The sequence below is a fragment of the Lates calcarifer genome, linkage group LG15 (assembly GCF_001640805.2).
Source record: "Lates calcarifer isolate ASB-BC8 linkage group LG15, TLL_Latcal_v3, whole genome shotgun sequence".
NCBI lineage: Eukaryota > Metazoa > Chordata > Actinopteri > Centropomidae > Lates > Lates calcarifer.
In genome coordinates this window covers 9901912-9913592 of record NC_066847.1, presented here as the reverse complement: position 1 = coordinate 9913592, position 11681 = coordinate 9901912, and the positions used below count along the sequence as shown (strand labels likewise).

At 39.4% G+C, this 11681-nt stretch overlaps 1 protein-coding gene across 1 annotated transcript; it reads left to right on the top strand.

The window, feature by feature from the left end:
* The first annotated feature begins 236 nt into the window (after positions 1 to 236).
* Positions 237 to 11135, top strand: cops7a (COP9 constitutive photomorphogenic homolog subunit 7A). Its single transcript, XM_018672411.2, has 8 exons — positions 237 to 389; positions 4264 to 4386; positions 6086 to 6161; positions 6921 to 7009; positions 7816 to 8018; positions 8221 to 8326; positions 9051 to 9220; positions 10587 to 11135. The coding sequence occupies exons 2-8, from the start codon at positions 4264 to 4266 to the stop codon at positions 10624 to 10626; spliced, it is 807 nt and encodes a 268-aa protein (XP_018527927.1). The 5' UTR covers positions 237 to 389; the 3' UTR covers positions 10627 to 11135.
* Positions 11136 to 11681: the final 546 nt, after the last annotated feature.

Below are 11681 nucleotides of genomic sequence, written 5' to 3'. Positions count from 1 at the left end.
TTGTGAAAAATCCTCCTCTAGCATGACTGCATGTCTTTAGAATGAGCTCTTTGGCTCTTTAATTTATTAGGGAGACCTCTCCTATGGTCTGTAATCCATTAATAAACTCCTTGTTAACAGTGTCACTAATCATGTAGTGAGTCCTCACAATGGGACCACTGCTGAGTAACATGTGGTCTGACTGATCCAGGTGGACTATGTCAGATCGCCGCTAGATGGCGCTGTTCTCTCTGGCCAAGAATAAAAAAGCTTATTGATAGCTACGCTTGTCCCGCCCCCTTACTTTTACTGTCCAATCAGAGATTACGCTGCTTTGTTGTCGTACGTGTGCTGACAGCGGAACTGAACAATCGAGAGGGAGGCTACCTGCTAGAAACTAACACAACAAGGTAAATTTGAACACACACAGCCTTAGTTTAACACTTTTTTGCTAACATTACCGCGCGTACCTAATTTCCAAGTAATTTATGCAGCGTGCTGGTATGATTTCAATCACCAGAAAGGCTTTAAATGAATTGAGGCCTGACAATTATGTGAGGCCTTGTGGTTAGTTAGCCGTTAGCAACCGAGCTAGCATGACACATTGAGCTTCAATAATAAACAACAAACACCGGAATGAGAAGTGTCAGTTTAAAGCATCGTCCTACCTGAAACCATAGATATGTTTTTCCGTTTAGCACTTTGTCCGTCAGTTGCATCAATGCCTGTTGATAGATAAGATATTTAGGTTTAATATAAGGTCCCTTAGTATTAGCCCGGTGATTTAGCGGTGCAGCTAATCATAATACAGGGGGCAGGAGGTATGGCTGAATGAGCCTTAATTTACCTTGTTTACCTAATTTCTTGATCACAATGTCACACGACCAGGAAAATGTCTTAAAACTATACTTTAGAGATGTTTAAGTATTTTTTTTATTTTTTGGTAACTTTAATGGTGAAAACGCATAATTTACTACACACCACTGTTACTTAGATGTAAAAATGGTGTCACTATCACACTGGCAAACTGTGTGCTACATGATATGTTTGTATGTTCCTGAAAATTTATTTGTGCTTGTAGTTTTTGAATGTGTGTTTGTGTTTTTTTACGTTTACTTCTCCCACACAGTATTTTTTCTGATGTAGTGTCCTTCACTATAGTTGCAGTCACGACCATTAAAAAGTAGAAGTGTTGTTGACTCCTCATTGTGAGCCTCAGAAATCCGACTATATTGGAGCCTTTGGGGAGACTTTGTTTATGATCATTACAGTGTATAGCTTAAATCATTTGTTATGCAAAACTGGCAGTCATCTTCTGATTCTTTGCCCAGTTGCAGTCTTTCTCTGCTTTATAGCATCTTAAATTGAATTTGTTTGGGTTTTACACTGTTTATTGACCAAACAAGCAGTTTATTAACTTCAGACTTCTCTGACCGACTGCCTCTGTCTGACACTTTATGGACTTAATGGTTAATCAAATAATTGAAAAGAGAAGCTAGTTATAATGAAAATACGTTTGAACACTAATAATGATTGAATTTGAACTCAGAGCCTTTTGTGTCAGAACACACACATCACACAACTATGATTTTCTCTCTTTAACAAAAAGTAATAGTGAGTTACACTCTGAGAACATTTTCAGTTAACTTGACCTTTGCTTTAAAACATTTAAGCTTCAAAATAAGTCTATCACTTTCCTGGGACATTGCAGTAATCTTAACACTTCTGCTCACATGTCATTAAAAAGACTTAACATACAGTTTTCCTATTTTGTTTTCTTAAGTAGCTTCAGTGTTATTAAAGTCATATTATTCCAGACTGTTTGACAATATATATATTCTGTACCATTAAAAATGTATAGAGTGAAATATTCAAATTCAAGATTTTTTTTATGGCTTCATCATTTCTTCCACTTGAAACATTCTGGATGTGTTGTGCATCATTTTCTACTCATTTCCCCAAAGTTCAGCCTGACATGTTTGTTTTTGACAGCTTGATCTCTCCCAAGAATTTTAATAATGTTATGTGGTTTTTAAACAATGTTTGGTTGCACAACATGAGTTTTTAATCAGACTTAAGTTGACTTGCTCGTCAGCAAAACAGTACTTACAGGTATCTGTCTGTACATCTGTTAAAACACTGCATACTCTCGCATTAAAAGTATTCAGCATGCTGCACGTCAATTCAGTAAAATCTCAAATCTTAGAAGTGGTTTGCAATGATGTTCAGAGTCATTTAAAGTCCTTTTTGGTTGAAGAGGATTATGAGAAAGACAGATGATCCTTTTCTTAATAGAGCTGAGAGTCTATTGAGGTAAGATATACAACTCCAATTTTAAATTGTGTTGGTTCTGGTAGCTTTGTACCTTTTTTTATTATTATATACTGATATTTTATTCATTTTGAATCTCTAACTCTATTTTGAATCTAAAGCTCCTTATAACAGTGCAAATAACAATAAAGCAATGATAAAAACAAAACAAATGTAAAATGCTTTCAGTAGGTTTGTGATGCCTGTTCTACACAAAAGAGAACAGAAGCAACTGGGACAAGGGAATGGTTTTTAATTCAAAATTATTTTCATTGACATTATGCTGACATGATACACAGTTAAACATAGATAACAGTAATCTGCTACATGAATTGAGAGGGAGGTAGAGCAACAATGGCTTCATTATCTATGGTCATTACTGCATGACAAAACAATTTATCACAATGGATAACTATGCATCCCTTTGTGCTTTGGGATCCCTTGAATTATTATTACATATTTTGTGTATTATTTGTTATTAATGTTTGTAGTTTTTATTGTATTTTATTTATTTTTTTGTTTATTTTTGTTTATTTCTCTGTATCTGAGCAGCAGTATATTGCATATTGACAGAGCCCATGTATTCCTCTGTCCATTTCTCAACAATGAGTGGCCAGTTTTGTCCTCCTTTTAAATTCAGTAGAAAAACTCAGATGGGTCCAGTCCATCCTCAGATTCAGAGCTTAATTTGACTTAAAATACCTGAAATTAAACGAGGCACTGTTTCTGAAACAGAGTGTAGGTTAATTTGCTTGGCTGCAACACATGCCTGCTCATCTGTTCAACTTGGCTGGGAATATGCTCTTTGGACCTCCTTGATGGTGGTCCAGTGGGACAACATATGGAAGATGTGTATGTGTGCATCTAAATTCATCAGGATGATGCAATACATGAGTGCTGACTGAGATGAGCAAGAACCAGTGCAAACTGCTCTTAGCACAGCAGTGGATATTCAGGCTCTGTGTTCCATTAATTTTAGGAAATGGCCTCAGGTAATGAAACTGTTCTGGTGCAACTGCAATAATTTTATCGTGCATCTGTAAGACTAAACTTCCATTGTGTCCTAGGATGTGTCTACTGGGATTAAGATCTTAAAATATCCCATCAAAGTCAACAAGACATCTCTTCACATTGGGATGTTTGTCAGTTAAGACACTTTTGAATTGAAAGGAACAGACAAGTAAAATCAAACTGACATCCAGCTAGTATTTATGTGAATTTTTTAAATTTTTTGTAAAGCCTGTGGTTTACAGAGCAAAAGTCAGGACAAAGTACAGAAAACATTGGCCTGAGGTTTTACATCAGGGAATTATCCCTTTTTTGTGTGTTTGTTTTCCGGGATGTACTTTGTGGAGTCTAAATATCTACTCAAGGCACAGGCAGATTCCTGTCACTTAGGCAGTTATTCTAGTTTTGCCGTCAGCCCAGAGTGCATTTGCATCGTGTCTCTATGCAGGAAATGGGATCTCATGAATATACATGGTCTGCTTCATTACACTTGTTGCCTGCATTGGTGCTACCCAGTGCAGCTACTCTCCCTCCATTTGAGTTGCTCTCCAGGTAATTTGAGGGTTAAGCGCTTTGGTCAAGAGTACTTGGCTTTTAGTTGTTAAATGAGGAAGGAGCATTGTTCATTCATATTGACGTCCTTTCAACAGGCCACAAGTGACTGGACTGTGTTTCAAAGGGCACAACATGATCTGTAGATGCTGTGGAGTCATAGTGTTCATTAATAGCGTTGTCATTGTTACCAGAGTATTTACGGAGGGTTGTGACTTGGTGTCCGTAGATGGCATTTAACACCATAATAAAGTGAGAGCCAAGGCAATACCTGAGATGTTATTGCCTTGATTTTTTTTTCGTAACATACTCATACTTTCCATTTAACTCTGCTGCTCTTCTCCTGTGTGTCTCTGTAGTACTTTAGTCTGACCTGCTAACTGTGTCTCTGTTACCTGTGTGACCTGGCATCAGATGGAGGTGGAGCAGCTCCTGTCTCTGTCAGGCTCAGCACTGGCCCAGGCTGTCAGCTCTCTGCTGGAGACACCAGGCCTCTACGTTTTCTCTGACATCCTGGAGCTGCCAAATGTCAGAGAGGTAAACACACACTCTCACACTTTATCTTCCTCACGCTCTCTTGTCTTTAAAGACCTTTTCAGACCTGCAATAAAAATCTATCTCAATCACAGGCAGACAGTTAATCTCTCAAGTGTTAATGTATCCAAGGCACATGGAGAATCTGGTCAACCAAACCACAATCAGAGGGTTCTTGTGTCCTCATTGTTAGACTAGCATCAATGCAGGTGTATTTCCTACTCACACTGGACCATATTTATCATCTGCGCAAGTGGAAATGTGTGTATATGTTTGAGCATCACTGAGCACAACTCGCCTCCCAATTAACACATCTATATATAGAATTCCTGGGTGCGATGCTGCTATCAATTTCAAAATGTAAATCACCAACATATGACATATGCTGTCTGTTAAACCTGCATGAAAATACGCAGTTAACACCCTATTTTGGGAGTGAAATGCTGCTGTTATAGTAGAGTATGATTGTGCAGCACCATTGTTCCACCCTTAAGAAAAGTCCTGGAAAGAATGTAGAAAAACGTTCATTTATAAAGGATCTGTGGCTCTTTTCAGGAGCTAAACTGCATTTGTTGTTATTTACAAGGACCATTATTTATGGGAAACACAGAGACAGAGAGACTAGCTAGACAGAGAGAGAGAACCTGTGAGAAAATGTCTTAATGCTTCAGACAATTAAAATACTTTGGTGGCTGAAATCAAGAGTATTGCACCAAATTATAAAGATGATAAAGTTACCTCAGACCAAAGAACAACAATACAACAGTCTGTTATTATAACAGAAAACTTTACCAGTCTGTTTTCCTCAGTGGATTTCTGCTTGAATATGTATTTTTCCTGACTTTTAATTGCTCGTAGCAGGTCCAGTCCAGTGAATTATGATTGAAGCAGCCAGTAATACTTATTAAGTAGGTCTGTTATTTTTATCTACTAACAATAATTTAGTCAAAGGAATTTAAAAGCTTTATCAAAAATCTCCCACATTCATTTCCATAGCTCATTCTATTACTCATCTTTTTGTTGAGCTGATAACATTGGCTATTTATAATATTTCCTCACATACGGCCCTCCTCTTGCAGGATGAATAAACGGTTGCATTTCCAAAAGTGTCTTGTTTTCAAACAGTATATGAAGTTCAAGAGCAGAGAGTATTATCTTTAAAGCTTTCCAGACATGTGCAGCACTCATCACAGCGTGCATAGAAATCAGATGAACCACGACTGGGCTCATTAATGTATTTAGTCTGTGTAAATATCCTGCTAAATTGAAAAATTGCACTGACTTGGTTTACCAGACCCCCCCAGGTGTTAATTGTAACAGGTGAAACAGTTTGCAACAATAAAAATCCTCATAGTACATTACAGTCTAAAGTCTTCAAGTCAGCTATTAGGAAAGACTATTTCTCCTACTTTTATTTGAATATTGAGCAGGGATCTGAAGTCCAATCAGAGAGGATCACTGTGGACACATTTTCATCCCAGGTGTTAATGAAATCCTTCTCAGATTAATCCAGATATGCCTGAATATAAGTAGCCAGGTCTTCACATGGTCTCTCTCTCTCTTACTCTCACTGAGTCTCAGCAAGACCTCTCCTCAGAGGTGTTCAGTGTGCACAGATAAGTACACAGTTTTTGTGCAGAGGCTCATTACTTCTGTGTTCTGCCACATCATTTTCTCCTTCTCCTCATCTTTCCTCTAACAGCTGGAGAATGGCCCTCATGCACCAGTGTACCAGCTCCTGAACCTCTTTGCCTATGGAACCTACTGCGACTACAAAGGTATTGCAGTGGCAGCACAGTGTAAATAAGTAATAGGGCAGCCTGCGACTCTGTTATTATGAGCTGTATTTCTTTGCTGCAAGGCAGGCACCTTGACACAGAGGCTTTAAACACCCTCACCTGAGACCCTGCAGGCAGGTTATACACAGACAGAATTACTGGAGTAGTTTTATCTGTTAGGGCAACTTCTCATCAAGCATTATAATTGGCTGATGATTGGCTGTGTGGCAACAGTGTTGGCACAAATGGACAATAAACTAATCTTGTCTGACTTCATTTGCTGTCTGTGTAATGCGTTGGGAAGCTTCAACAAGAAGCTGAATGTTAATTATGTCTAATTTTATGCTGAATATCAACCAATAGCCTGGAAAAAGAATGTAGCCTACTTTATTGTTCCCTTCCCTTTCAAATCATGGCAACAGCGAGCACATTTACTTTCACAGAGCTGTATAGTGGAGCCCTTAGAGGAGCTGTCAGAGCTGCTGTCTCGGGGGTGTGAGCCCTGTCACCAAGGGAGCAAGGCAGCAGGAGACACAGTCGCTGGAGACTGACTTCCTCCCGACTTTGTTCTCTGACTGCTTAAACCGCTCCATGCGCACCTCCGTGTCTCTGTGTAACATAGCACTTCAAAGTAATAAGTAGTGCCTGGATTATGTGCGACTGTTTGACCCTCAGCAAAGTGACACTTACACACTGCTCTGGTATATTTTTCCTGTTGTGTGTCTCTGTTTTATTTTATGTTCTTGTCTGCTGCTGTAGAGAGAGCAGCCTCTCTTCCAGAGTTGACCCCTGCACAGAGAAACAAACTCCGCCATCTGTCGATCATCAGCTTAGCGTCCAACCTCAAGGTTTGTTCTTTTCACCTCCTCTTTTTTTTTAAATAGGAAAGTGCAGATGAACTCTAATGTTGAATTTGTCTCAAAAATAGAAAACAAATCTAATTTCTGCTACCGTTGTATTGCTGTAGGCGTTGTACTGCAAGATATTAATGATATATTCACAATTCTGCCTTTAAATATGACTTTGCTATTTTATTCAGACACAAAATCCATTTCTTAAAAAGTGTATGTGAGGTCGGCTGCAATTCTAAGCTATATTTACATCAGCTAAATTAGAAGTATAGCAACAGACAAGTTTCTCAAGAATAATTGCCAGCCCAACTACTACTGCTCATGTCATTTTAGATATCTTACCCCTCCTCCATCTGCATGATAGAGGATTAGATGTTCTTTTTTAAGGCATCTTTCATTTGCACCTTCCAACCATGCTGCACCTCTTCATATGCCCTTTTCATTCTCTGTTCTTGATAAATAATTGATTCATTATCCTCACCAGCACTGTCCTTTTTTTCCCTTTAACTTAATCTCACTTTCCATTACCATTACTCCTTTCACTCCTGCCCCCTGTTTTTCTCTGTAATATGTCGCTGCTTTCGCTGCATGTAGGCTTGAACTATCTAATTGCCCAGTGAAGGATTGTTAAATTTCGTCCTCTGGCAGTGACATTTAGACAAATGAGCAATTTCTCTGTAACATCTTTTTGTCATTTTCCATCAAACCATTAAAGTGGAATTAAATTCTCTGCCTGTTTACCTTGGTTAAAAAAGAAAAGAATATGAGAACTAAAGTCTCTTTGTGTCTTTTTTCCCCCTCAGTGCCTGCCGTATTCGCTCCTCCTGCAGCAGCTGGAGCTGAAGAATGTGCGGGAGCTGGAGGACCTGCTGATTGAGGCCGTTTACTGTGACATCATCCAGGGTAAACTAGACCAGAGGAACCAGCAGGTGGAGGTAGACTGCAGCGTAGGTCGTGACCTTGGCCCCAACGAGCTCCCAAACATAATCAACACACTGCAGGAGTGGTCAGTACACCCATTGTGTGTCTGTACACCCACTTTAGATTTATGTCTCAATTATCTGTTTATCTAACTCACAGTCTACTTCCATCCATGCCTCTCTCTCTCTCTCTCTCTCTCTCTCTCTCTCTCTCTCTCTCTCTCTCTCTCTCTCTCTATCTCTATCTCTATCTCTCTCTCTCTCTCTCTCTCTCTTTCTCTCTCTCAGGTGTACAGGATGTGAGGCAGTATTGTGTGGTATCGAGGAGCAGGTCTCAAGGGCCAACCAATACAGAGAGAGCCAGCTAAAGGTCAAAGTCCAAGTGGAAACCGAGGTCAGTCCCTCATCCCTTCAGCCAACACTTCTCTCACTCTTCCCCCTAGAAAAATCCAGAAAATGTGACTCTTCAGCATCTCTGCTTTCATGCTTCTAGCTAATAGTGGTATTTTAGTTTCTTGCATCTTGTTTGAGAGTGAACACACACACAGCAGCATGTTGATATTGCTCGTAAATTTCCTCATTGTAGGACTAATAAAGGATTACTTTATTTTAGGATTATCTTATCTAACTTTAAAGGATAGGTTTGCAGTTTTTTAGTCTGTCTTTAAACCGTAGTTGGGGACCCATACAAGCACTGAGAACAACTTTTGCTTGCTGTAATCATTCCTTGTCTTCATACCACTTCTGAAGAGTTCTGAGACAAATCAAGTGGGTATCCTCTGAGGTTACAGTCTTCTTACCACATAATTCTGTGTGACTGTCCTTCAGCTGCAGCTAAGTAAGGAAACACTGCAGGAACTTTAAAAGAGAACTGTAAACTCAGGAGATACCCACTTCATGTGAATAACTCCTGAGGCCTCATATTGACATTATATAAACTTTTCAGTAACTTTTTACATAGATCAGGGACTGTAGATTTCATTCCTTTTTCGGCCAGTATGAAAAGTTGGAACAAATACAGCTGTGTACATGTGGGCACCTGACAGACTAACAATTGTGAATCTACATTTTATCTTGTTTAATCTTCAGTTTTTAATCCCTCTTTACTTTTCTCTCAGGTTTCAAACCTACAGAAAACGTTAAAGGCCAGCGCCGCCTCTCCTTCGTCAGGCCCCGCCCCTGCTGGAGCCGCCTCCAATCAGGACGCAGACCAGCCTGCCGAGCCACGAGACCCCGCTTCCTCTCAGGAACCTCGACAACCAGGAAAAAAGAGTTCAAAGGTGAAAGGGTGAGTACTTTGATATTACCTTTACTTTCATTATGTGGAGGTGTGTGGCTGCATGAATGGTGGGCACTCTGAGCATCTTCGATGTTATAGCTTTTTATATAAACGGAACCACCAAGAGTTTGCATAGAAATGTCATTCCTTTCTCTAAAGCAAACATTTCACAAATTGAACACATAAAATATGTTTGGCCATGTAGAATAATGCTCTGAAATAATGTTTTATTCAGACTTGGTGGTGCGTTCATAAATCAAGTTTGTGTTGAGGTTTTTTCAAGCAAGAAATTATATTTATTCTTACAAGACATAAATTTGGAACAAAAAGCTTCATGACGAGGTTCTTTCCAGTAAGTTCTTTTTTCTTCTTTTGTTTCTGTAAAGCACTTTGTAACTGTGGTTTTTGAAAGGTGCTCTATAAATATGAATTTACGTAGTTATAACCACAGCGCTGTAAAGACACTACTTCAAACACTAAATTAAAGCCATTAGTCCAATGTTCTTGTAGAGAGCAAAGTTAATTCGACAGAGAACCGCTATGTTTCCATTTTTTCAATAAACATTAAAAAGCCAGCTGCCAGTGTAAGTGGCTTGTCTGTGCATGAGTGTGTGTGTGTGTCTGCATGAAGTAGCTTTATTATCAGATGCACATCAGTGTTTGCAGCAGTACTCTAACACTGCTATCAGGGACTGTCTTTCTGTTCTGCTTCCATCCGGCCCAATTACCGATGGCTAATTTCACATCTGTCCTGGATTGTAAAATGTCACTGGATATACAAATGCCCCGCGTGCTCTCTCCTCCTGAAAGAACCATTTCCCCCTACAGTGATCAGACGAGATACTTTGCTCGTCTGCTGTTTATGTTGTTGCTGCTGAGCAGAAAGCGGTGATTATTTTCTGGCTGCCTGTCACATTTTGATGAAGCATAGAGCCCTATAATTTTCATCACTCAGCACTGCACTTCATTCAAATGAAGATCCACTTAATGTTTTGAAATCCAAATTAATGATAGCTTAACCTCAATCCTCGAATTAAAATGAGTTTTGACACCATTTCTTTATAAAGCTATTTAAAGGATAGGACTGATAGTGCAGCAGTTATTATTAGAAATGGTTCTTTGCAAAAAATTCTTTTTAATTTGAAGAAATAGAAAATCCACTGAGAGCAAAAATACTAAATAGTCGTTAGACATTTAACACAAAGACACTTTTGCAACCAGGTTGCATCAGTAATTCATTGCTCCAGTACAGCAAGTCGAAAGTAAACATGTAAACCATTAAATCATTTTGATGATTCCCGAACAAAGCACAATTTAATTTTTTTAAAATAAATTAATTTATTTGTTTATTTTAAATTGGTTGTTTACCTCTCAGGCTGCGTGGCAGTGGGAAGATCTGGTCCAAGTCCAACTGAAGACAAGAGAAAAACAGCAGCGCTGATGGACACTCTCACTGATTAACAGACACATGGACAAATGGATAACATTAAACAATGTGACCAATGCTCACGGACACCCTCGTCACGTACAATTAAAAAAAAAACAGGAAGCTTCATGGGAACTTTTCTTGTCACCTAATCTCACCTAGACGGATTCAGAAAACACATACTTGCTGATGGATATGAAAGGTGTGACATCCGCTCTCGCCGTTGTCAATAGCCTAACAGGCGGACTATCCGTGTACATACGCACACAGCACTCATAACACATGAACGGAACAGTCTGCGGCAGGAGTCACTTGCCTTTGACCAGACACAGGATCAGTGTATTTGACGCGTATGTGTGTGTATCTCTATTGGTTTAAAAAAAAAATGTTCTTTTGGTTTAGATTAATTCTATGTTGCTTTGTATTTTCTTCTCTGCTGAGTCGAGACATGTATAAAATCAGAATATAAATTGTTGGGAAATAAAACAAAGCCCTGTACTTCTCCTGACTGTCTCATTAATGTCACTGTCACTTCTTTTATTAAATGCACTTCAAAGTGCATCTCTGGAGGGTGCACTGCTAAATGTTAACTCGCAGAAGGGGGCTACCCGTTAGGAGGTCAAGCCATTAATTAGGGCATGTCCCCAAAGAGACTAATGTATTATAGAGCTGAGGCTTCCCCTGTGCACAACCAGCATGGCTACACACACATCCGCACACACACACACTTAGTGCATTCATATTTCATATGAGTATGTTTTGCCCAGAGCTTCTATTTCAATGTCAAAATTGCCTGTTGAAATTGCCTGCCACCCTCCCTTGTACCTCCATCACACAGTCAAAATTGCCTTCATCACGCCCGCCCTGTCCGTCTCTCACTCATCTTGATTCTGTTTTCTCTAAATTCTCTGCTTTTCAGCCAGCGTGACATTAATGGCGTCAATTAGCTGACCGACAGCAACAGCGAGAGGGAGATATACAGGGAAATTATGATCCTGTTACGTTTAACCCTGCATCTTCCACTCCCCCCTCCCCTCCCCTCCG

What these genes read in the sequence shown, in the direction of transcription:
- cops7a (XM_018672411.2), top strand. Translation starts at nt 4,264, where the DNA reads ATGGAGGTGGAGCAGCTCCTGTCTCTGTCAGGCTCAGCACTGGCCCAG. An exon ending in AGCTGCCAAATGTCAGAGAG is followed by an intron (nt 4,387 to 6,085) that starts GTAAACACACAC and finishes TTCCTCTAACAG; the next exon opens with CTGGAGAATGGCCCTCATGC. An exon ending in GCTTAGCGTCCAACCTCAAG is followed by an intron (nt 7,010 to 7,815) that starts GTTTGTTCTTTT and finishes TTTCCCCCTCAG; the next exon opens with TGCCTGCCGTATTCGCTCCT.